This window comes from Sapajus apella, unplaced genomic scaffold, assembly GCF_009761245.1.
Source record: "Sapajus apella isolate SASKATOON/1434 unplaced genomic scaffold, GSC_monkey_1.0 scaffold26, whole genome shotgun sequence".
Lineage (NCBI taxonomy): Eukaryota > Metazoa > Chordata > Mammalia > Primates > Cebidae > Sapajus > Sapajus apella.
In genome coordinates this window covers 3,520,955-3,543,311 of record NW_022436966.1, presented here as the reverse complement: position 1 = coordinate 3,543,311, position 22,357 = coordinate 3,520,955, and the positions used below count along the sequence as shown (strand labels likewise).

Sequence of the window (22,357 nt, the reverse complement as noted above, 5' to 3'; positions counted from 1 at the left end):
GTGACTTGATCTGATACACACTTAAAAGAATAATCCTGGTCACTGTTAAAATTAGATTGAGGGGGCAAAGAGCAAAAGGAGGAAGACCATTTAGCTATTCCAGTAGCAATAGGGCAGATGGTAGGAAGTGTTTAAATACTTGATATATTTTAAGGTGAAGCTGACAGGACCTACTGATGGACTGGATGAGGAGAACGAAAAAACAGAGTTAAGGGAGACACTCTATATATTCAATATAGAGAAGAATAACAACTCTGAGATAGGGAGGACCCTCCAGAGAAGCAGATTTGAGAGGAGATGTTCTGAAGTTTTTTAATAAGTTCAATAGGCTACTAGACACCCAAAAGGAGATATCCAGTGAATAGCTGGATGTAAGTCTTGAGTTCAGGGAAGGACATTCAAGCTAATAATGTAAACTCATGAATTGTCAGGAAATAATGGCATTTAAAGTCTTGATCAAGTCCAGCTGAGCAACATAGTGAGACCCTGTCTCTACAAATAATAATAACTTAGCCAGATGTGGTGGTGGGCACCTGTAGTACTAGCTACTGAGGAGGGGTGGGAGGATTGCTTGAGACCAGGAATTCAGGGCTGTACACCGTCAACTATGATCATGCCACTGCACTTCAGCCCAAGCAACAGAGAACTTGTCTCTAAAAAATAAAGTACTGAAAAAGAGCACCTAGGAAAAGTGTATAGACAGAGAAGGTATCCAAGGGAAGCGATCATCCCACCTCAGCCTCCTGAGTAGCTGGGATTACAGGCGCCCGCCACCACAGCAGCTAATTTTTGTATTTTTAGTAGAAACAGCATTTCACCATGTTGGCCAGGCTGGTCTCAGACTCCTGAGCTCAGGTGATCCACCCACCTCAGCCTCCCAAAGTACTGGGATTACAGGCATGAGCCACTGCACCCAACTGCCCCTTCTTTCTCTTATGGGACAGAGAGTTATTGATCATTTGCTAACTCAAAGGTTAGGTTTAATTTACAATTTCTCCTTAGAATCTCTAGACAAGAAGTACAATTTCTGATGTCTTCACCTTAGAATTACTGCTATAAAGTAAGGTCTTTAACTTTCTGTGCTGCAGCAAGTATAGTCAAGTCTCAATAGTCTATGCTAGTGAAGTAGTAAAACAATAACCAAAATCTGGATAATGTGAACATCCTTCATATCTTCCTGAAATGCCTACAACTTCTGAATGGACTGTGCTCTCTTTGGCTTCAGGCCTTTGCTTCCTCTGCCTGGAATACCCTTCCGTGCCCTCCACCTTACAGTCTGCTAGTTTGAAACTCCTTGCCTCAACCTGTCCAGTAGCAGGGATTACAGACACATATCACCATGCCTAGCTAAATTTTAAATTTTTTTAGCAGAGATAGGGTCTCCCTATATTGCCCAGGCTGGTCTTGAATTCGTAGGCTCAAACAATCCTCCTGCCTCGGCCTCCCAAAGTGCAGGGATTACAGGTGTGAGCCACCACACCCAACTATACCAACCCCAACACATTTTTTATATTTCTCAGAGAACCAAGTGATCTCAAAACAGCAGTGTAGGGTCACCAGCACATGAGGTCAAACTGTTAACTACAAAATGGGTAAGATATATTGCTTGGGGCCAGGTGCGGTGGCTCAAGCCTGTAATCCCAGCACTTTAGGAGGCCAAGGCAGGCGGATCACAAGGTCAAGAGATCAAGACTATCCTGGCCAACATGATGAAACCCTGTCTCTACTAAAAATACAAAAATTAGGTGGGTGTCGTGGCATGCACCTGTAGTCCCAGCTACTCGGGAGGCTGAGGCAGGAGAATTGCCTGAACCCGGGAGACGAAGGTTGCAGTGAGCCGAGATCCCACCACTGCACTCCAGCCTAGTGCCTGTCGACAAACCAAGACTCTGTCTCAAAAAAAAAAAGATAAATTGCTTTGAAGTGCCTGTTTCTGGTTTCTGGCTGGAGGCTATACTTCCCAGCCTGGCAGAATGGCCGCCATGCAGGCTGCAACTCTTTATGAGAAATAAAGCTCCGTTTTCCAAAAGAAAAAAAATTTTTTAAAGATGTATTTCTAGCTGTAGTAGCCTAGAAAGTAACAGGGGGAAATCTCTCTCAATTTACTCCTACTTTATTTCTTATTATTTTTCTTTTTTCAGATAGAGTTTCGCTCTGTTGTCCAGACTGGAGTGAAGTGACACGATCATGGCTCACTGCAGCGTCTAACTCCTGAGCTCAAGTGATTGTCCCACCTCAGTCTTACAAGTAGCTGGGACTACAGGTGCATGCCACATACCCAGTTAATTTTTTAAATTTTTTAATTTTTTTGTACAGACAGGGTCTAACTATGTTGCCCAGGCTGGTCTCCAACTCCCGGACTCCAGTAATTCTCCCGCATCAACCTTCCAAAATGCTGGGATTACAGGTGTGAACCACCATGCCCAGCCTACTATTACTTTAAAAGAAAAAGAGAAAGATAAATCTTAAGGGAGAGAGAAAAAGAAACCACTTTTTAAAAAAAAGTGTGTAATGACTTCTGGATTCAAGAAAAAAAAAAAATGTTACATGTTAGCAGCGCTTTTTTTTTTAAGATGGATTCTTGCTCTGTCGCCCAGGCTAGAGGGCAGTAGTACCATCTCAGTTCACCTCAACCTCCATCTCCCAGGTTCACATTCACATGCCTCAGCCTCCCGAGTAGCTGGGATTACAGGCACATACCACCATGCTCAGTTAAATTTTTTTGTGTATTTTTAGTAGAGACAGGGTTTTGCCATGTTGGTCAGGCTGGTCTCGAACTCTACCCACCTCACCACCTCATCCACTGCACTCGGCCAATATGGAAAATTAAATTGCTATAGGCCAGGCATGGTGACTCACATCCATAATCCCAGGACTCTGGGAGGCTGAGGCAGAAGAATCACTTGAGCTCAGGAATTCAAAACCAACCTGAGCAACATAGCAGGACCTCATCTCTTCTAAAAATTAAAATTAAAAAATCAGCCGCATGGTGGGCACACACCTGTAGTACCAGTTACTAAGAAGGCTGAGGTGGGAGGATTACTTGAGCCCAGGAGATTGAGGTGGCAATGAGTTATGACGGAGGCACTACACTACAGCCTGGGTGACAGAGCGAGACCTTTTCTCAAAAAATAAATAAAAATCAAAATTAAATAGCTGTAGTATGCTTGCTGAACCAGGTAGATTAGAGAAAAAAAAAATGTGGTCCCTGCTCCAAGGGAACTTAAGAGTCTTATTGAGGAATCCTTCCCACCCCTTCCAAACCCATAAATGTAAACATCAGAGAAAAGAGAGAAGAGATTTTCTAAAACAAGAGTTAGGAACTTAAGGGAAATGCATTGGCTGCTTGGGGGCAGAAAAATGATGACTGGTTGGAAAGCTTTTTGAGTTTACGGTAAAGTTATCCCATACGTTAAAGTCCATATATATATCACAAGCATCAGAAGCTATGGAAAGGTGCAATCCACAACTAGGAGTCAAGAAGCCTGTGTAACCTTGAGCTAGTCGCTTCACTCCACTGATCCAAAAATGGCTCTTCCATAAAATGGGCATAATAAGAAAGTTGGCAAAGTTGCCTGAGATGATTAAACAAGTAATGTGAAATCATTCTGAAAGGTTTTATGTGACATATCAACTTAACATAAGAGGAAGTAACAATCATTCCTCTGACTAGAGCATAAATCCTGTGGTTCAACTTCCAAAGTCCAAACCTGACACACCTTCTTAGCCTTGTTAACCCCCTCAACCAACCTGTGGTCACTGAGTAAGAGGAGACGAGTTATGTGTGAGGCTCCAAGGGTGGAGCAGTGACTACTCAGCCAGTTGCTCCATGTCTCAGTGGTTTCATCTATAAAATGGATGGTGTAGAATTCACTCAGGTATCCATAAGATAATGCAAGTCTGAGGAAGGGAGTGGAGATTTTACCAAAAATGAGGAAAATATTTACATAATCATCCCACCACCCAGGGATAAATAACCCGGTCAAATATCATCACTTCCTGAACATCATGAATCATTTAATCTCTTCTCAGTGGGAGAACTGAGACCCTGACAGATGAAGTGGGTTGTAGGAGTCTCAGAGCTAGTCACAGGTAGAGCTAAGACTAGGGCCCAAAGCCTCAGATTCCAAAGTCCAGTGACCTCTTTGCCAGATCACAGCATCACCCAAGGTTCCTGTATGACATGTTATCAACCCCAAGACACATTACAATTTAACCAACAACCAAATGTGGACTACAAGGAACTGTAAGATTCTGGGGGAAGCAGGGAGGCTGAGAGCTGGGGGAGCTGGGAAAGGTAAGGCTTCACTGAGGAGGTGCACTAAGTCCCAAAGGTACATAACAGAAAATTATGGAAATATTTCAGTAGGTAGTCTTGGGAATAAAGACCTGATAGATAAAATTTTCTCTAGGGAAGAGAAATAGATTAGATTTACAAGGCCAGAAGGCTTTGTTTGAACATTCCTTGATTATATGCGATTTAGTCCTTTTGTTGTGACCTGAGTTTCTAACACTTGCTAATATTTTTAATTCCCTCATCTATTATGTCTCCCTATGAGGCAAGACGCTCTGCAGAGACGAAATCCAGTTTAGTGGTTAAGTAGGTATCTCTGGACTCAGATTGACTAAATTCAAATCCTGCTTTACCCCTTCACCAATCTGTACCTCTGTAAAACTGACCTAATATCATCACCCATTTCAGGAGATTTTATGAGGATTAAATGTGAATAAGCAGTCAATACTAATGGGTTTTTAATCACTTTATTTTTTTTTTTGAGACAGAGTCTCGCTCTGTCACCCAGGCGGGAGTGCAGTGGCGCAATCTTGGCTCACTGCAACCTCTATCTCCCAGGTTCAAGTGATTCTCCTGCCTCAGCCTCCCAAATAGCTGGGACTACAGGCACGTGCCACCAGGCCCAGCTGATTTTTTGTATTTTTAGTGAAGATGGGGTTTCATATGTGAGCTAGGCTGGTCTCAATCTCATGACCTCATCATCCACCGGCAGAGGCCTCCCAAAGAGCTGGGATTAGAGGCATAAGCGACCGTCCCCTATCACTTTACTTATAATGTGCCCTTTTTTTTTTTGGAGATAAGTCTCACACTGTTACCCAGGCTAGAATGAGGTGGTGTACAGTCTCAGCTCACTGCAACCTCTGCCACCTGGGTTCAAGCAATTCTCCTGCTTCAGCCTCCCTAGAACCTGGGATTACAGGTGTGCACCCAACGCCTGGCTAATGTTTTTTGTATTTTTAGTAGAGATGGGGTTTGACCATGTTGGCCAGGCTGGTTTTGAACTCTTGACCTCAGGTGATCCACCCGATTCAGCCTCCCAAAGTGCTGGGATTACAGGCATGAGCCACCACACCTGGCCAATGTGTCCTTTTTTATATATAAAGACTAGAAATTACCCAAGAACACTGCATGTAGTAATTATTGTTTTGCAAAAATTTTGTTATATGTGTGCACATAAATGTCTTAATCCATAATGTAAAATTTGTTTCTTACAGTGGTTTTTTAAAAAATGAGACACTGAATACATAAGGCTTAGAACAACGCCTAGCAGACGGTAAGCACTCTTACTGTGCTATATCTGTTAAATGTGGTTGTAGGGTTATATAAACTAATATGAAAGCACTTTGGAAAATGTATCTGATAGCAACGTAAGTTAAAGGCAAAAAGCCCTTCTTTTGTGTATCACATCCAATCAGAGCCCTGCTCAGGTGCCTATTTGGCCCACTGAAGAGGCCACAGACTGACTGACCTAACACTCTGTCATGCTCTGTCAATCTCTGCAGAGAAATGGAGGTTTGGTGCCAGAGTGTATTTATTATTACCTGGTTGGGGTGTTGGGGTGGGGAAGGCAAGGGTGAAGCCCGTGGGGAGCTGAGGGAACCAAATGAGTCATATAGAGAACTGTTTGCTCCCCCGGAGCCAGGTAGACTCAAAAGTGCCACAGCCAAGGCCAGACTGACAGATACCTGAGTCTCTGGGCGGGCTGAATCACTTCCCCCTCCCTATCCTCACCAGACACAGCATAAGGGCATTTGAGACCGCCCATTACAGGTGTACCTCATATCAAGAAAAGCTGGAGCCGCCAAACAGATACAAAAAGGGGCTGACTACACAACAAAAGATTACCTGAAGGGTTCATTTAAATGACAAGCTCACCTAAACGTTTAAAATAGCATTTAAATTCCAAAACTCTGATTTACACAAAAATCTGGAAAATGTGCTCACCAGTAAGGAAATCTGGAGGTCCATTCCCGACACTGTGTGACCTTGAATTAGGCACTTCATCTTTAAGTGTCTTCCTCTGTTTAAAAAAGAGAGAGAGATAAGAACACCTACCTCAGAGGCTCATGGTAAAAATTAAACATAAGATGCGGTGAAATGCCTGGCATCGAATATGCTGACACTGGCCAATGCACAATAAACACCTGTCCCCTCTAAACTAAAAGTGAACACTAATTGTGTTAAACTGTTAATAAGATTCACCGGCCAACTGGCCTGTGAAAAAGTCAGAGGCATTCTAGTCTCTTCACGGAAGTTGTCTTGCTTTTAAAAGCTTTATAAACCATCTCTTGTTCTCCCCAGCACAATGGACCATGCTAGAAAGTCTAGAAAAGCAGTAATTTATCTCATTCCTTAAATTAAGCAGAGGTTTCTAAATGCTTTGGTACAGTGGGGACCCAAATTATCCTTTGATACTGCCCCCTATTATCCATTATTAAGCTTTAAAAGGGCGAGAGGCTAAATATTGTGCCTACATTTTAGTTATTTGCGTTCCCGTTTCAAATTAAAGAGAGGAAAACGCGTTAAAATTAGGCCTCCGAGCTTCAGACCAGGCTGCGGAATTTTTTTTAATCCCGGAGGGGTCATAAGACTCGCGGAGCGGGGAAGGCCCGGGGGAGGAAGGGGGGTGCATTCTAGAGCTTTCGGGCGGACCCCAATTTCTCGTTGGCGACAAACGCTAGCCACGTGTCGCCATTTTGTCTTCAAGAAACATGGCGGCCGCCCCGCGGGGAAAGAACGGGGGAGGCGGAGTAGCGCCACGTTGGCCGCTTTCCCTGAGGAATTCTGAAGCACGTTGCGCACGGGGCCTTTTCTGGTCTGGCTTAGGCCAAGGGGAAAGGGCAGAAACCACAAGTCATAGGCCAGCGTCTCGAGTGACACTTCCTCAGCGGGAGGAACCGGCAGCAAAGGCCTTCCAAGATGGCGGGCCCTGGTGGGGCCGCCCCCGGAGAGCGGGGCGCGGTGGCTGCGCCCATGGGCCTAAAAGACAGCTGTGGGAGCCCAAGCCGCGCGGGAAAGGCCGCAGAAACGCCCTGAAGCCCTAGTCGGCACCCCCTGAACAAAAGAGGCCTCCACAGGCGCACACTATTGTTTCTAATATCGGACAAGGGTGCCGCGGTGGAAACCACACAAGGGCAGAAGGTGGGGTTTCTGTGGCTTTAACCGAAACTTGTGAAACGCAAACAAAGCATTATGTAAATGGACGCCATTCTTTTTAGGACCACGTTTCTAGCACGCCCCACAAACAGCAGAGCCGCTATTCGGGCGGCGGCCGTGAGTCGGTTTCGGTCTTTGCTCACCGACCGCCTCCGGAGAGCAGGGGCCGGGGTGGGGGGTGGGGGTTGATGCGGGGCGCCCGCGCGCACCCGCTCCGCAGGCCTCGCCTCGCCGCCCCTCCCCCCCGGAAGACGGCGGGTGCCCCTCCCGTCCCCTCCACACCCTCGCGCACGCGCTCTGATCACCTCACGCGCACGTTTTAAACCCGCGGCGTCCCGGCTGGTGCCTGCAGTTTCCGCCGGGGCTGCCCGTGTCGCTCCGCGCAGTAATCGCTTATGTAGAGCAGGAAAATAATGTCTGTCTACCATACACAACACTAGTAATTTCAGTCACCTGCCAGTGCCGTTAGAGTTAATAAAATACGTATCCATTTTAAAACTTTGCCGGACTCGCAGCTTCCCCCCATAATGCGCTTCGTTCTCACTACTGCAGTGTCAGAAGGGCTTTTTTTTAAGGACCATGTGAGGGTTGGCGCAATCTTGTGACCTAAAAAAGACGGGTCCTCATTTTTTTCAAGGGGTCCTGCGCAGCAAGCACTTCCGGGGTCAGAGGGTACGCGGGGTTGAAAGCGGGCTTCCCGCCCCGCCCAGACCGCCGAGGCTGCCGCCGGAGTCGCCACCGCCGCGCCCTCGCCCACCCGCCAGCCCGCCGCTCCCGGCCCCGCTCGCCCCCTCCGCCGCCGCCGCCCGCCCCTGAGACTACGCTGCGGCCTCCCGCCCGCTCCCGCTCGCTCCCGCGGCCCTCGCTCGCCTCGCGCCGGCAGTTTTGGGCCTACACCTCCCCTCCCCCCGCCAGCCGCCAAAGACTTGACCACGTAACGAGCCCAACTCCCCCGAACGCCGCCCGCCGCTCGCCATGGATGCCGGTGTGACTGAAAGTGGACTAAATGTGACTCTCACCATTCGGCTTCTTATGCACGGAAAGGAAGTAGGAAGCATCATTGGGAAGAAAGGGGAGTCGGTTAAGAGGATCCGCGAGGAGAGTGGCGCGCGGATCAACATCTCGGAGGGAAATTGTCCGGAGAGAATCATCACTCTGACCGGCCCCACCAATGCCATCTTTAAGGCTTTCGCTATGATCATCGACAAGCTGGAGGAAGATATCAACAGCTCCATGACCAACAGCACCGCGGCCAGCAGGCCCCCGGTCACCCTGAGGCTGGTGGTGCCGGCCACCCAGTGCGGCTCCCTGATTGGGAAAGGCGGGTGTAAGATCAAAGAGATCCGCGAGAGTACGGGGGCGCAGGTCCAGGTGGCGGGGGATATGCTGCCCAACTCCACCGAGCGGGCCATCACCATCGCTGGCGTGCCGCAGTCTGTTACCGAGTGTGTCAAGCAGATCTGCCTGGTCATGCTGGAGACGCTCTCCCAGTCTCCGCAAGGGAGAGTCATGACCATTCCGTACCAGCCCATGCCGGCCAGCTCCCCAGTCATCTGCGCGGGCGGCCAAGATCGGTGCAGCGACGCTGCGGGCTACCCCCACGCCACCCATGACCTGGAGGGACCACCTCTAGATGCCTACTCGATTCAAGGACAACACACCATTTCTCCGCTCGATCTGGCCAAGCTGAACCAGGTGGCAAGACAACAGTCTCACTTTGCCATGATGCACGGCGGGACCGGATTCGCCGGAATTGACTCCAGCTCTCCAGAGGTGAAAGGCTATTGGGCAAGTTTGGATGCATCTACTCAAACCACCCATGAACTCACCATTCCAAATAACTTAATTGGCTGCATAATCGGGCGCCAAGGCGCCAACATTAATGAGATTCGCCAGATGTCCGGGGCCCAGATCAAAATTGCCAACCCAGTGGAAGGCTCCTCTGGTAGGCAGGTTACTATCACTGGCTCTGCTGCCAGTATTAGTCTGGCCCAGTATCTAATCAATGCCAGGCTTTCCTCTGAGAAGGGCATGGGGTGCAGCTAGAACAGTGTAGGTTCCCTCGATAACCCCTTTCTGCTGTTTTCCCATGATCCAACTGTGTAATTTCTGGTCAGTGATTCCAGGTTTTAAATAATTTGTAAGTGTTCAGTTTCTACACAACTTTATCATCCGCTAAGAATTTAAAAATCACCTTCTCTGTTCAGCTGTTAATGCTGGGATCCATATTTAGTTTTATAAGCTTTTCCCTGTTTTTAGTTTTGTTTTGGGTTTTTTGGCTCATGAATTTTATTTCTTGTTTGTCGATAAGAAATGTAAGAGTGGAATGTTAATAAATTTCAGTTTAGTTCTGTAATGTCAAGAATTTAAGAATTAAAAAAACGGATTGGTTAAAAAATGCTTCATATTTGAAAAAGCTGGGAATTGCTGTCTTAAACTCTTTTGTTGGTGCTTTTTTTTCTCCTCTTTTAGCCTGAGGTGTTTGGAGGGAGGAGGGCGAAGGGTGGGCCCGTCCTTGGTATTCTCTCAAGCTCTTCTCACCTTATCGGTAAGATTCCATTCCCTCTGTGCCCCAACAAAGGAACATGGCAGGCTGGGCTTGCTTTGGGATGTTTCCAGAGACAGAGGGTTTCAAGTTCCAGCGAGAGGCCTCCCCATTTATCTGGTAGTAACAGGGTTTTCTCGAGGGGAAAAGGTGTGCCCACTCAGTAGGACCTCCGAATGGCAGAGCGTCCTCTCCATCTAACCAGTCCCCCCACCCCCACCTCACATGATAAACTTAGGAACAAAAAAAATATTCTGAGGTGGGAGGAGCCTGGGGAAGGGTTATGGGGGAGGGAAAGGAAGAGAAGGGAGGGCAATGGGGGGGTGGTATTGGGGGCTTGGAGAAGGGCAACAGCTGCAGGGTGGTGGTGGGAATGGAGGGGTCTTGGTTGGGCAGCAGGGGTGGGAAGGGGGAGGGGATGGTACCAACAAGACGCACGTGTCAAGCATGCACCTGTGGCAAGCAGCCTGTCAGAGGATGTTATTACACCTGCCAAGTGGTGTTCCAGAAACAAAAGAGGCCCAGTTTCCAGTTCTTCAGCTGTGTGCAATGTTTAGAGAATCGCTATACCAGGAAATAATCCTGCCTTAATGGGTCAGTCTTAACAGGCAGGAATGTAGACTGATGTAGTGACTATAACCTAAGAAGATCTGGGTGTTAAAAGATGCAGATTCCTGTGTCCCACCCCAAAACTAATCAGCTGCATTTTTAACACTCCCAAAGGAGTCTTAGATTTGAATGCCACTGATTGTCATCAGTGGAGGAAGATCCTGCTGTGAAGGCGGAGCAACCTCACCCACATCAGCCAATGGGAGGGACCTGACCTGATGAGAGAAGGAAAACTCTGCTAGGCAAAGGCAACATTAGAAACAATAGTACACGAAAATAGAGCCTGAGATGAGGGAAAGAAAAAACAATAGAATCAAACAATAGACCACTAGGTGCCAAAGTGGGTAGTTCAAACCCCAGCCGATATGGGAGATCACTCATGGCAAAGAGGAGTTCTTGTGGGAGGGAAGTATTATCTGCAGTAAATATTTGTTGAGGCTTATTCTCTACAGGACATCTTCCTGAGGTACATCCCTGGTTCTGAGAGTGGAGGTTAAGATTGGGGCCTGCCATGCACCTCACACTGTGGCCATGCAGGATTAGGCAAGCAGTCACTGAAAGGAACCCAAATTTGCTCTCACATTTGAGTTCTGCCTCTCATTCATGGCTTTGGGCAAATTATTTAATCTCTGTAAACAAAGATGTTAAAAGTACCTCCTAGGCTTGTGAAAATAAGATGAAAGCATGTATGTAGGACAGAACAGTGCTTAGAACACTAAATTTCAGTGTGCTCTGGATTATAAAGAGCCAAAAGGCCCATTTCTGGGGGCCGAGGGTAGGCCACAACATCTGGGCAGAGAAGACAAGATTAAAAGGTAAGGAACAGAGCAATGTGTATTAAATGAGTTGAACTGAGAGGCCAAGACAGGTGGGGAGGGAGGGGGACCTAGTGAAGACCCAGAAGTGGGAACCGTGCTTTCTGGGAACAATGAGCACAAATCCATATCAAGGCAGGAGTGGATAGTAAGCTTGAACCCTCAAACACCAAGCTGAATAGTCTGTAAAGAACCCCTGAAACGCTGGGTGAAGCAGTTCAAACACCTTATGAAAAGCAGGCCTTAATACGAAAAATTAGGCTGGGTGTGGTGGCTCATGCCTATAATTCCAACACTTTGGGAGGCCGAAGTGGGCAGATCATTTGAACTCAGGAGTTTGAGACGAACCTGGGCAACATGGCAAAACCTTGTCTCTACAAGAAAAAAAAAAAAAAGAAAAGTATTAGCCAAGTGTGGTGGTGTGCACCTGTAGTCCCAGCTACTTGGGAGGCTGAGGTAGAAGATCACCCTGCACCTGGAAGGTAGGTCAAGGCTGCATTGAGCTATGATCACACCAGTGCAGTCAACCTGGGCAAGAGAGCAAGAACCTGTCTCAAAAAAGAAAAGTGGGCCTCAAACTTTCCTGAACCTCTTCCTCACTGCATCTTATATTGGGGAAAGCTGGCAGTAATTTGTAAAATAATGATTTAAGGCAGCAAGGCAAAATGAATTGCTACTTGGAGAGATGAAAGGCAGGAATAGCAGTTGCCAAAGTCCCTCAAGGAAGAAGCAGGCTCTAATACAGGCTGGCAAGCAATATCAATAGGAATGCAAGGAAAGGAGCTAGTCAATGCAGAGAAATTGAAACTAGGTAAAAATAAAAAATAAAAATGAAATGAAACTAGGTGTGGAGGCCAGAGAAACATGTAAAGACAGGGAACAGTGAATTCAGGCATGGTGATAGAAGTAGATGCAGACAGAAATATTCCACAAATAGCTAGAAACAGGAGACAAGACTCTGACTCGAAGTCAGAGCTGCATAAGGACAGAGGTAAATGAGGGGAAGGGACTAGAGATGAAGTTTTGGGGTATCTTATTGGGTCAAAGAAACTGGTTTTCTTGGTCACTGCATATTCTAGTACCTGTCACCATACTTGACCCACAGCAGGGACTCAAATATTTGTAAAGTGTGTATGGAAGAGGCAGCCAGTGAGGACCGAAGGAATAGTTGAAGCAGCAGGAGAGATATCAGGAGGGTGCCCTTGAGAGAAGTCAGGGAGGAACAGTCCAGGGCTGACGGAGTGACAATAATGCTGTAAGGTGGTTATTCCATGGACTTGATCGAACACCTACTGTGGGCAAAGTACTCTGAACTACAGCGTGCTGTTGTGGTGCACTTGGAAGATGTCTAGTAGCTGATTACAGTTAGAATATGATCTTTGATAGTGGGAGGCAGAGGAGGTGGAAAAAGCCATAAAATTATCTGGGGCTAAATTATCACCAGCCTTGAATGCCATAACAAAGGCTTTGAGCTTCGTACTGAAAATCAGTGGTCTCCAAACATTTTCTTAAAGTGTAGGCCTTCAATAGCAAGTCTTTAGCATATACCTTTATAACATGTTTGTTTACTTATAAATTATATATGTAGGCTAATCCTCATGCTTATCTATAAGCTATATATAAGCAGAATTCTACATATGATATGCATTATAAACACAAAATTTAAATATTAAATATAAACAAAAATTAAATATTTAAAAACAAGTGAAATCTCTTATGAATCAGACAAGAGAAATTTTTCTAATTGAAATCTTTATTTATTTATTTATTTATTCTGAGGCAGAGTCTCACTCTTACCCAGACAAGTGCCTCAGCTCACTGCAACCTCTGCCTCCTGGCTTCAAGCAGTTCTCCTGCCTCAGCCTCCCAAGTAGCTGAGATGACAGGTTCTTGCCGCCACGCCCAGCTAATTTTTGTATTTTTATTTTTTTCATGTCAGATGGGTAATGTGCCAACGTTGTAACAAGGTTTAAGGGTGGCACATCTTACACAAGCACATGAACACCCAATCGTTATGCTCATGAACTACAACAGGATCTAATTTTTGTATTTTTAGTAGAAACGGGGTTTCACCATGTTGGCCAGGCTGGTCTTGAACCTCTGACCTCAGGTGATCTGCCTGGCCTCAGCCTCCAAAAGTGCTGGGATTACAGTTGTGAGCCACCTTAACTGGCCTAAATTATTTTATTTATTTTGAGACAAGTTATCACTCTGTCATGCACACTGGAGTTCAGTGGCATAGTCACGGCTCACTGCAACCTCAACCTCCCAGATTTAGCTGATCCTCCCACCTCAGCCTCCTGGGTAGCTGGGACTACAAGTGTGTGCCAACATGCCTGGCTAATTTTTGTATTTTTTTGTAGAAACAGGGTCTCACTATGTTGCTCAGGCTGGTCTTGAACTCCTGGGCTCAAGCAATCCACCCGCCGTAGCTTCCCAAAGTGCTGGAATTATTTTTTTTAGATGGAGTCTTTCTCTGTTGGCCAGGTTGGAGTGCAGTGGTGCAATCTCAGCTCACTGCAACCTCCACCTCACGGGTTCAAGCAGTTCTCTGCCTCAGCCACCCAGAGTAGCTGGGATTACAGGTGCCTGCCAGCACACCCAGCTAATTTTTGTATTTTTAGTAGAGACGGGGTTTCACCATCTTGTCCAGGTGGCCTTGAACTCCTAACCTCGTGATCCACCCACCTCGGCTTCCCAAAGTGCTGGGATTACAGGCGTGAGCCACCACTCCCAGCCCAGTATCTAAATCTTAATAGTTTTGTTGTTGTCATTGTTGTTGTCATTGTCGTTTTTCAGAATGAGTCTAGCTCTATGTCCCAGGCCCGAGTGCAGTGGTGCAATCCTGGCTCACTGCAACCTCTGCCTCCCGGGTTCCAGCAATTCTGCCTCAGCCTCCCAAGTAGTGGGGATTACAGGTGCACACCACCACATTTGGCTAATTTTTGTATTTTTAGTAGAGATGAGGTTTCACCATGTTAGCCAGGCTGGTCTCAAACCTCTGACCTCAGGTTATCCGCTTGTCTCGGCCTCCCAAAGTGCTGGGATTACAGGCATGAACCACCATGCCTGGCCAATCTTTATAGTTTTTTTACCCCTTCACCCCCGTCCTTTCAGACACCAAAGGAATTCTGGAGAAAACAATTTCACTGGAATGAGTATGCTTGGGAAGCAGAATTTCAGAAGAGTGATGTGGGGAAGGTAATTTGCAGCAGGAGAGGAGGGCATGGTGGGTGAGGGAAGGGAGGCAAGGGTATCCACTGCTCAAATACTTGATGGTGCAAAGGAGGGAAAGAAATAAGTCAAAAACTTGACTGGGAGAATTGAGGACAAGATTGTTTTGTTTTATTGGTTTTGAAAGGAACCTCACTAAAGGCAGATAATAAGGAATCAATAGTAAGCTGAATGTTAAAGGTACAGGTAACAGAAGACTATGGCTCTAGCCCTAGTCTGTTGGACTGTTGGAATTGAACTCTGTCCCCTCTTCCATAGGAACTTGCATCTCAGAATTCCTCTCCTTTGTCCTTTCTCTTTGGCGCAGCTTGAGCATGTCCTGTTCTCTTCTGGATGGAGGGCTGGAAATTGATGAGGCCCCTATGCAGTTGCTGTTTCTTGTCACAGCCTTGTTCCTGCTACCAGCTGTTAGGCCACAGCCACTGCCATAGTTGGGAAGAACCCAAACAGGTTGACAAACACCTGTTGTGTCACAGCCATAGTAGTTGTATCATGTGTTTAGACTCCCCCAGTCCCCAATCCCCTCCTTTGCCCCACGCAAATATAGACACACATACACACACATGTGCGCGTGCGCGCGCGTACATGACCACCATGTGCTCCCCTCCAGCCAGTAGTTTGGACAGTGAATCACCACCCTTGGGTTCACCCCTAGAGCAGCTGCTTACTCTGAAAAGTAAGCAGTATTTACCAAGAGCATGAAGTTCGTGAGTTGAACCCACCTCACCCTTGCTACTCTTGGCTATCCCAAGTGGTGAACTACATACTGTCCAGCATCCCTGCCGGCCACCTCCTGCTAGTGAGACAGTGCCCAGCCAGACGTACACATAGGCAGTCGCAGCAAGAGAAGCCTTCCACTACCAAGTCCTCGGGTCACTTCACCTAGCCTGGCCACCTGAGGGGCCTTCCTAATATTCAAATCTAAACACATGTGTCCCCCGATCAAAGGCTTTCCAGTCCCTCCTCACCCCAGTGGTCTATGAAAGAAAACCCAAACTGTTCAGCACAGCTTTCCAGGCCCTTGAACATCTGATCCCCCCCAGCCTCACCAGTGCAAGGCCCACCACTCTCCTGCCACTACCTTCAGCTTTCCGTACAAAATAACTGGCAGTTCCCCCAAAGCCATTCTGTGTGGGCATCCTTGCCTGTGGGACATCATTATTTCTTCACCCTTCTGATCCTGGCTGTGCTTTTCTTCCTTACCTGCCTGGGGTGCTAGGGCTCCCCAGCTGGTCATGTACGAGTGTGTGTGTGTGCGTGTGTGTGTCTATATTTGCGTGAGGCAAAGGAGGGGATTGGGGACTGGGGGAGTCTAATGTTTCAGCAGCAACATTCTGCAAGGAAAATCACTCTGTGCTGAGACTGGGAGACCTGAGTTCTAGTCCTGGCTCTGGTATCAGCTCACTGGGAGAGCTTGGACAAATTCCTCCATCTTTCTGGGTCTTAGTCCTCCATCTGAGAAGACGGGGTAAGTTCGGACCCATGATTCTCTGGCTGCTTTGGAAAATAAGGCTTCCTTTGTGGGCACCCATCCCAGCTTCTGCCTCCTGCCACAGGGCTGACTTCTGACACACAGGCCTTCTGTAAGCACTCTAAGAGAGAAAAGCGGAAGTTGACAAAAAACTGGCAGCAACAAGCCCCAGCTTGGCATTTTGGGTAACTATTCATGGGCACTTGATTGAGGAGGAAGTAGAAAGGAAGAACTTCAGAGAGATTTGCTCGGAACATACCTGATCTATCGTGCCTGTCACTTTAGACTTTTTCTTATTTTATTTATTTATTTTTAATTTTAATTTATTATTTTTTTTTCTTTTTTGAGACAGAGGCTCACTCTGTCGCCAGACTGGAATGCAGTGGCATGATCTTGGCTCACTGAAACCTCTGCCTCCCAGGTTCAAGCAATTCTCCTGTCTCTGTCTCCCAAGTAGCTGGAAATACAGGCATGTGCCACCACGCCTGGCTAATTTTTGTATTTTTAGTAGAGATGGGGTTTCATGATATTGGCCAGGCTGTTCTCAAACTCCTGACCTCGGGTGATCCACCTGCCTCGGCCTCCCAAAATGCTAGAATTACAGCCGTGAGCCACCTCGCCAGCCTTTTTTCTTGTTTATTTAGAGGCAGGGCGTCACTCTGTCACACTGGCTGGAGTTCAGTGGCACAATCTAGGTTCACTGTAACCTCCGCCTCCCAGGTTCAAGCAATCCTCCCACCTCAGCCTCCCGAGTAGTTGGGACTACAGTTGTGAGGCACCACAGTGGCTGGGTTTTTCTGTACTTTTTATAGAGACAGGGTTTTACCATGTTACCCAGGCTGGTCTCGAACTTCTGGGCTTAAGCGATCCACCTGCCTCAGCCTCTCAAAGTGCTAGGATTATATGTGTAAGCCACCATGCCCAGCCTGCCCAATTTTTCAATCAAGGAAGCAATATATGAAGCCTGGCATGGTGGATTGACACCTATACTCCCAGCACTTTGGAAGGTGAAGGCAGGAGGATCAGTTGAGGCCAGGAGTTAGAGACCAGTCTGGGCAACATAGTGAGACCTTGTCTCTATTATAGTTAAGAAAAACGGGCCGGGCGTGGTGGCTCAAGCCTGTAATCCCAGCACTTTGGGAGGCCGAGGCGGGTGGATCACGAGGTCAAGAGATCAAGACCATCCTGGTCAACATGGTGAAACCCCGTCTCTACTAAAAATACAAAAAATCAGCTGGGCATGGTGACACGTGCCTGTAATCCCAGTTACTCAGGAGGCTGAGGCAGGAGAATTGCCTGAACCCAGGAAGCGGAGGTTGCGATGAGCCGAGATCGCGCCATTGCACTCCAGCCTGGGTAACAACAGCGAAACTGCGTCTCAGAAAAAAAAAAAAAAAGAAACAAAAACAAAAATTTAAAGGCCAGGAACAGTGGTTTATGCCTATAATCCCAGCGCTTTGGGAGGCCACGGCAAGAAGATCAGTTAAGGCCAGGAATAGACCTTGTCTCTATTATATTAAAAAAAAAAAAAAAAAAAAAAAAAGCCGGGCACCGTGGCTCATGCCTGTAATCCCAGCACTTTTGGAGCCAAGGAGGGTGGATTACAAGGTCAGGAGATCAAGACCATCCTAGACAACATGATGAAACCCTGTCTCTACTAACAATACAAAAAAATTAGCTGGGTGTGGTGGCGAGCACCTGTATTCCCAGCTACTTGGGAGGCTGAGGGCAGGAGAATCTCGTGAACCCAGGAGGCAGAGGTTGCAGTAAGCCAAGATCGGACCACAGCACTCCAGCCTGGTGCGACAGAGCAAGACTCTGTCTCAAAAAACAAAAACAACAACAACAACAAAAAATTTAAAGGCCAGGAATGGTGGCTCATGCCTGTAATCCCAGCACTTTGGGAAGCCAAGGTGTGAAGATTGCTTGAGCCTATGAGTTTGAGACTAGCCTGGGCAACATGCCAAAACCCTGTCTCTACCAAAAATACAAAAAAAAAAAAAAAAAAAAAAAATAGCTGGACTTGGTAGTACACACCTATAGTCCCAGCTACTTAGAAGGCTGAGGTGGGAGGATCACCTGAGTCCAGGAGGTCCAGGCTGTAATGAGCTGTGACCACACCACTGCACTCCAGCCTGGGTGAGAGAGACCCTGTCCCAAAAAAAAAGAATAAATAAAAAATAAAAAGAAAGCAATATATATCTTTATAGAGCGTACATGAATATCTAACACATATAAAAATCCTTATTGGTAGGCCAGGCACAGTGGCTCACGCCCATAATCCTAGCACTCTGGGAGGCCGAGGTGGGCAGATTGCCTGAGCTCAGGCGTTTGAGACCAGCCTGGGCAACATGGTGAAACCCTCTCTCTACTAAAATACAAAAATTAGCTGGGTGTGGCAGCGTGAGCCTGTAGTCCCAGCTTCCGGAGGCTGAGGCAGGAGAATTGCTTGAACCTGGGAGGCAGAGGTCGCAGTAAGCCGAGATTGCACCATTGCACTCCAGCCTGGGGGACAGAGCAAAACTCCCCCTCAAAAAAAAAAAAAAAAAAATTCTTGTTGCTATTAACATCCTCTATTCTTTGTTGTATGCATATATAAATATACTACTTTTCAATATATATAGACATAGTTTATGTGTCTATATATATGCACATATATATATATAGAGAGAGAGAGAGAGCGAGAGAGAGAGTATATAAATATATATATATATGCAGAAATCGCTGCTTTTCAGGATGGTGAGACAGAGTCTCGCTCCATCACCCAGGCTGGAGTGCAGTGGTGCAATCTTGGCTCACTGCAATCTCCACCTCCCAGGTTCAAGCAATTCTCCTGCCTCACCCTCCTGAGTAGCTGCGATTACAGCTGCTCACCACCCCATCTAGCTAATTTTTGTATTTTTAGGAGAGATGGGATTTTACCATGTTGGCCAGGCTGATCTCGAACTCCTGACCTCAAGTGATCCGCCCACCTTGGCCTACCAAGTGCTGGGATTACAGGTGTGAGCCACCGTGCCCAGCCAAATTCGCCATTTTAAAATGTACAGTTTAGTGGTTTTTAGTATATTCACAAGATTGTGTAATCATCACCACTATCTTATGTCAATCATTTTCATCACCCCGAAAAGTAACCTTTTCATCTATTACCAGTCCCTTCCATCCTCCGTCACCTCCCGTCTCCACCCTCGAGTCTCTGGCAAGCACTAGTCTACTTTCTGGCTCTATGAATTTGTTTATTCTGCACATTTCATATAAATAGAATTATATAATAGGTGGCCTTTTGTGTCTGACTTCTTTCATTTAATATAAGTTTTCAAGGTTTGTCCATGTTGTAGCAGCATGATTCAGTACTTTTCTTTCTTTCTTTTTTTTTTAGATGGGATTTCACCATGTTAGCCAGGCTGGTCTCGAACTCCTGACCTCAGGTGATCCTCCCGCCTCGGCCTCCCAAAGTGTGCTGGGATTACAGGCGTGAGCCACCTTGCCTGGACTTCTTTCTTTCTTTTTTTTTGAGATGGAGTTTCGCTCTTCTTGCCCAGGCTTGAGTGCAATGGCACAGTCTGTCTCTGCCTCCCAGGTTCAAGCGATTCTCCTTCCTCAGCCTCCCCAGTAGCTGGGATTACAGGCATATGCTACCACAGCCCACTAGTTTTATATTTTAGTAGAGACAGGGTTTCTCCATGTTGGTCAGGCTGGTATCGAACTCAGAACCTCAGGTGATCCACCCACCTCAGCCTCCCAAAGTGCTGGGATTACAGGTGTGAGCCACCTCGCCCAGCTAATTTTTGCTTTTTTAGTAGAGATAGGGTTTCACCATGTTGGCCAGGATGGTCTCTATCACTTGACCTGGTGATCGCCCACCTTAGCCTTCCAAAGTACTGGGATTACAGGCATGAGCCACCACGCCTGGCCTAATTTTTTGAATTTTTAATAGAGTTGAGGTTTTGCCATGTTGCCCAGGCTGGTCTCAAACTCCTGGCTTAAATGATCCGCCTACCTTAGTCTCCCAAAGTGCTGGGATTACAAGCTTAAGCCACCATGCCCCACCACTTTTTTTTCTTTTTTCTTTTTTTTCCTGTAGCCATTTTTGGGGGTATAAAGTGACACCTCACTGTGGTTTTGACCTGCAGTTCCCTAATTGAGTGTCTTTTCATTTGCTTATTGGCCATTTATATACCTTTTTTTTTTTTTTTTTTTTTTTTACTCAGTCTCACTATTGTCCACAAGGCTGGAGGACAAAGGCACAATCTCAGCTCACTGCAACCTCTGCCTGCCAGGTTCAAGCGATTCTCCTGTCTTAGCCTCCCAAGTAGCTGGGATTACAGGCACCTTCCACCACACCCAGCTAATTTTTGTATTTTTAGTGGAGACGGGGTTTTACCATGTTGACCAGGCTGGTCTCAAACTCCTGACCTCAGGTGATCCACCCACCTCAACCTCCCAAAGTGCTGGGATTATAGGCATAAGCCACCATGCCCAGCCAATTTATGTATATTCTTTGGAGAAATGTTTATTAACATCCTCCCCAGGTTGGGCAACATAGTGAAAACCCATCTCTACTAAAAATGCTAAAAGTAAAAAAAAAAAAAAAAAAAAAAAATTAGCTAAGTGCCATGGTATGTGCCTGTAGTCCCAGCTACTCAGGAGGCTGAGGCAGAAGAATTGCTTGAACCCAGGAAATGGAGAGTGCAGTGAACCGAGATCATGTCAGCACACTCCAGTCTGGGCAACAGAGCAAGACTCCATCTCAAAAAATAAATAAATAAATAAAATCCTTTGCCTATTTTAGTGTTGAATTATAAGAGTTCTTTATATATTCTATGTGCTAGAACCTTATTAGACATATAATTTGTAAATATTTTCTCCCATTCTGTGAGTTGTCATAACTTTCTTGATAATGTCCTTGAAGCACAAACGTTTTTAATTTTAATAAAGACCAATTTTTTCTTTTTCCCTTTTCTTTTCTTCTTTTTTTTTTTTTGGTAGTGGCTGCTTGTGCTTTTATTGTCATATGTAAGAAACCATTGCCTAATTTAGGTCATGAAGATTTATACTCATGTTTTCTTTTATGAGTTTTATAGTGTAAGAACTAGAACTACAAAACTCTTAGACGAAAACACAAAGAAAGAAAATAAAAATATAAATCTTCATGATCTCAGCTTTAAGTCTTTGATTCATTTTATGTTAATTTTTGTATATGGCGTAAGAGTCCAAATTCGTTCTGTTGCATGTGGATATCCAGTTGTGCCAACATCATTTGTTGAAAAGACTATTCTTTCATTATCTTCTATTTTTTCCCCATTTTTTACCTTAAAAATCTGTGAACATTTTCACTACAATAAATACTACAATTTTGTGGTCTTTTTATTTGTTAATCATATGTCATTTTTTAAACCTCTCTCCTGTTTATGTACATTTGTTTGTACATTTTTCTTTTTTTTTTTAACTCAGTCTCGCTCTGTCACCCAGGCTGGAGTGCAGTGGCGCAATATCAGCTTACCTGAGTTCAAGAGATTCTCCTGCCTCAGCCTCCCTAGTAGCTAGAACTACAGGCACCCGCCACCACACCCAGATATTTGTATTTTTAGTAGAGATGAGGTTTCTCCACGTGGGCCAGGCTGGTCTAGAACTCCTGACTTCAAGTGACTGGCCCGCCTCAGCCACCCAAAGTGCTGGGATTACAGGTGTGAGCCACAAAACCTGGCCTTGATTCTTTTCTTTTTTTTTTTTTTTTTTTTTCTTTTCTTGAAATGGAGTCTCATCCTGTCATCCAGGATAAAGTGCAGTGCAGTGGCGCAGTCTCCACTTACTGCAACCTCTGCCTCCCAGGTTCAGGTGACTCTCCTGCCTCAGCCTCCCGAGTAGATAGGATTACTGGTGTGTGCTAATTTTTGTGTTTTTAGTAGACTGGGTTTTGCCATGTTGGCCAGGCTGGTCTTGAACTCCTGACTTCAGGTGATCCACCTACTTTGGCCTCCCAGAGTGCTGGGATTACAAACCTGAGTCATAGCACCCAGCCTTGGTTTTTGTTTCTGTTTTTTTTCCCCCCATTTATTTATTTTATTGCATTTTAGGTTTTGGGGTACATGTGAAGAACATGCAAGATTGTTGCATTCTGTTTTTGTTTTTGAGATGGAATCGCTCTGTTGCCCAGGATGGAGTGCAGTGGCACGATCTTGGCTCACTGCAACCTCTGCCTCCTGGGTTGGATCAATTCTCCTGCCTCAGCCTCT

At 46.2% G+C, this 22,357-nt stretch overlaps 1 protein-coding gene, 1 long non-coding RNA gene and 1 other non-coding gene across 3 annotated transcripts; 1 reads left to right on the top strand and 2 right to left on the bottom strand.

Moving 5' to 3' along the window:
- The first annotated feature begins 7,806 nt into the window (after positions 1 to 7,806).
- Positions 7,807 to 9,887, top strand: PCBP1 (poly(rC) binding protein 1). The gene has a single exon (XM_032291848.1). The coding sequence runs from the start codon at positions 8,426 to 8,428 to the stop codon at positions 9,494 to 9,496; it is 1,071 nt and encodes a 356-aa protein (XP_032147739.1). The 5' UTR covers positions 7,807 to 8,425; the 3' UTR covers positions 9,497 to 9,887.
- A 3,465-nt stretch (positions 9,888 to 13,352) lies between these two features.
- On the bottom strand, positions 13,353 to 13,456 carry LOC116560688. The gene has a single exon (XR_004273083.1). It is a non-coding gene; the product is annotated as a small nucleolar RNA U13 (small nucleolar RNA).
- Positions 13,457 to 14,746: 1,290 nt separating this feature from the next.
- LOC116560474 lies at positions 14,747 to 15,850 on the bottom strand. The gene is made up of 2 exons (XR_004272983.1): positions 15,239 to 15,850; positions 14,747 to 14,994 (listed from the first exon to the last, which is right to left on the bottom strand). It is a non-coding gene; the product is annotated as an uncharacterized LOC116560474 (long non-coding RNA).
- Positions 15,851 to 22,357: the final 6,507 nt, after the last annotated feature.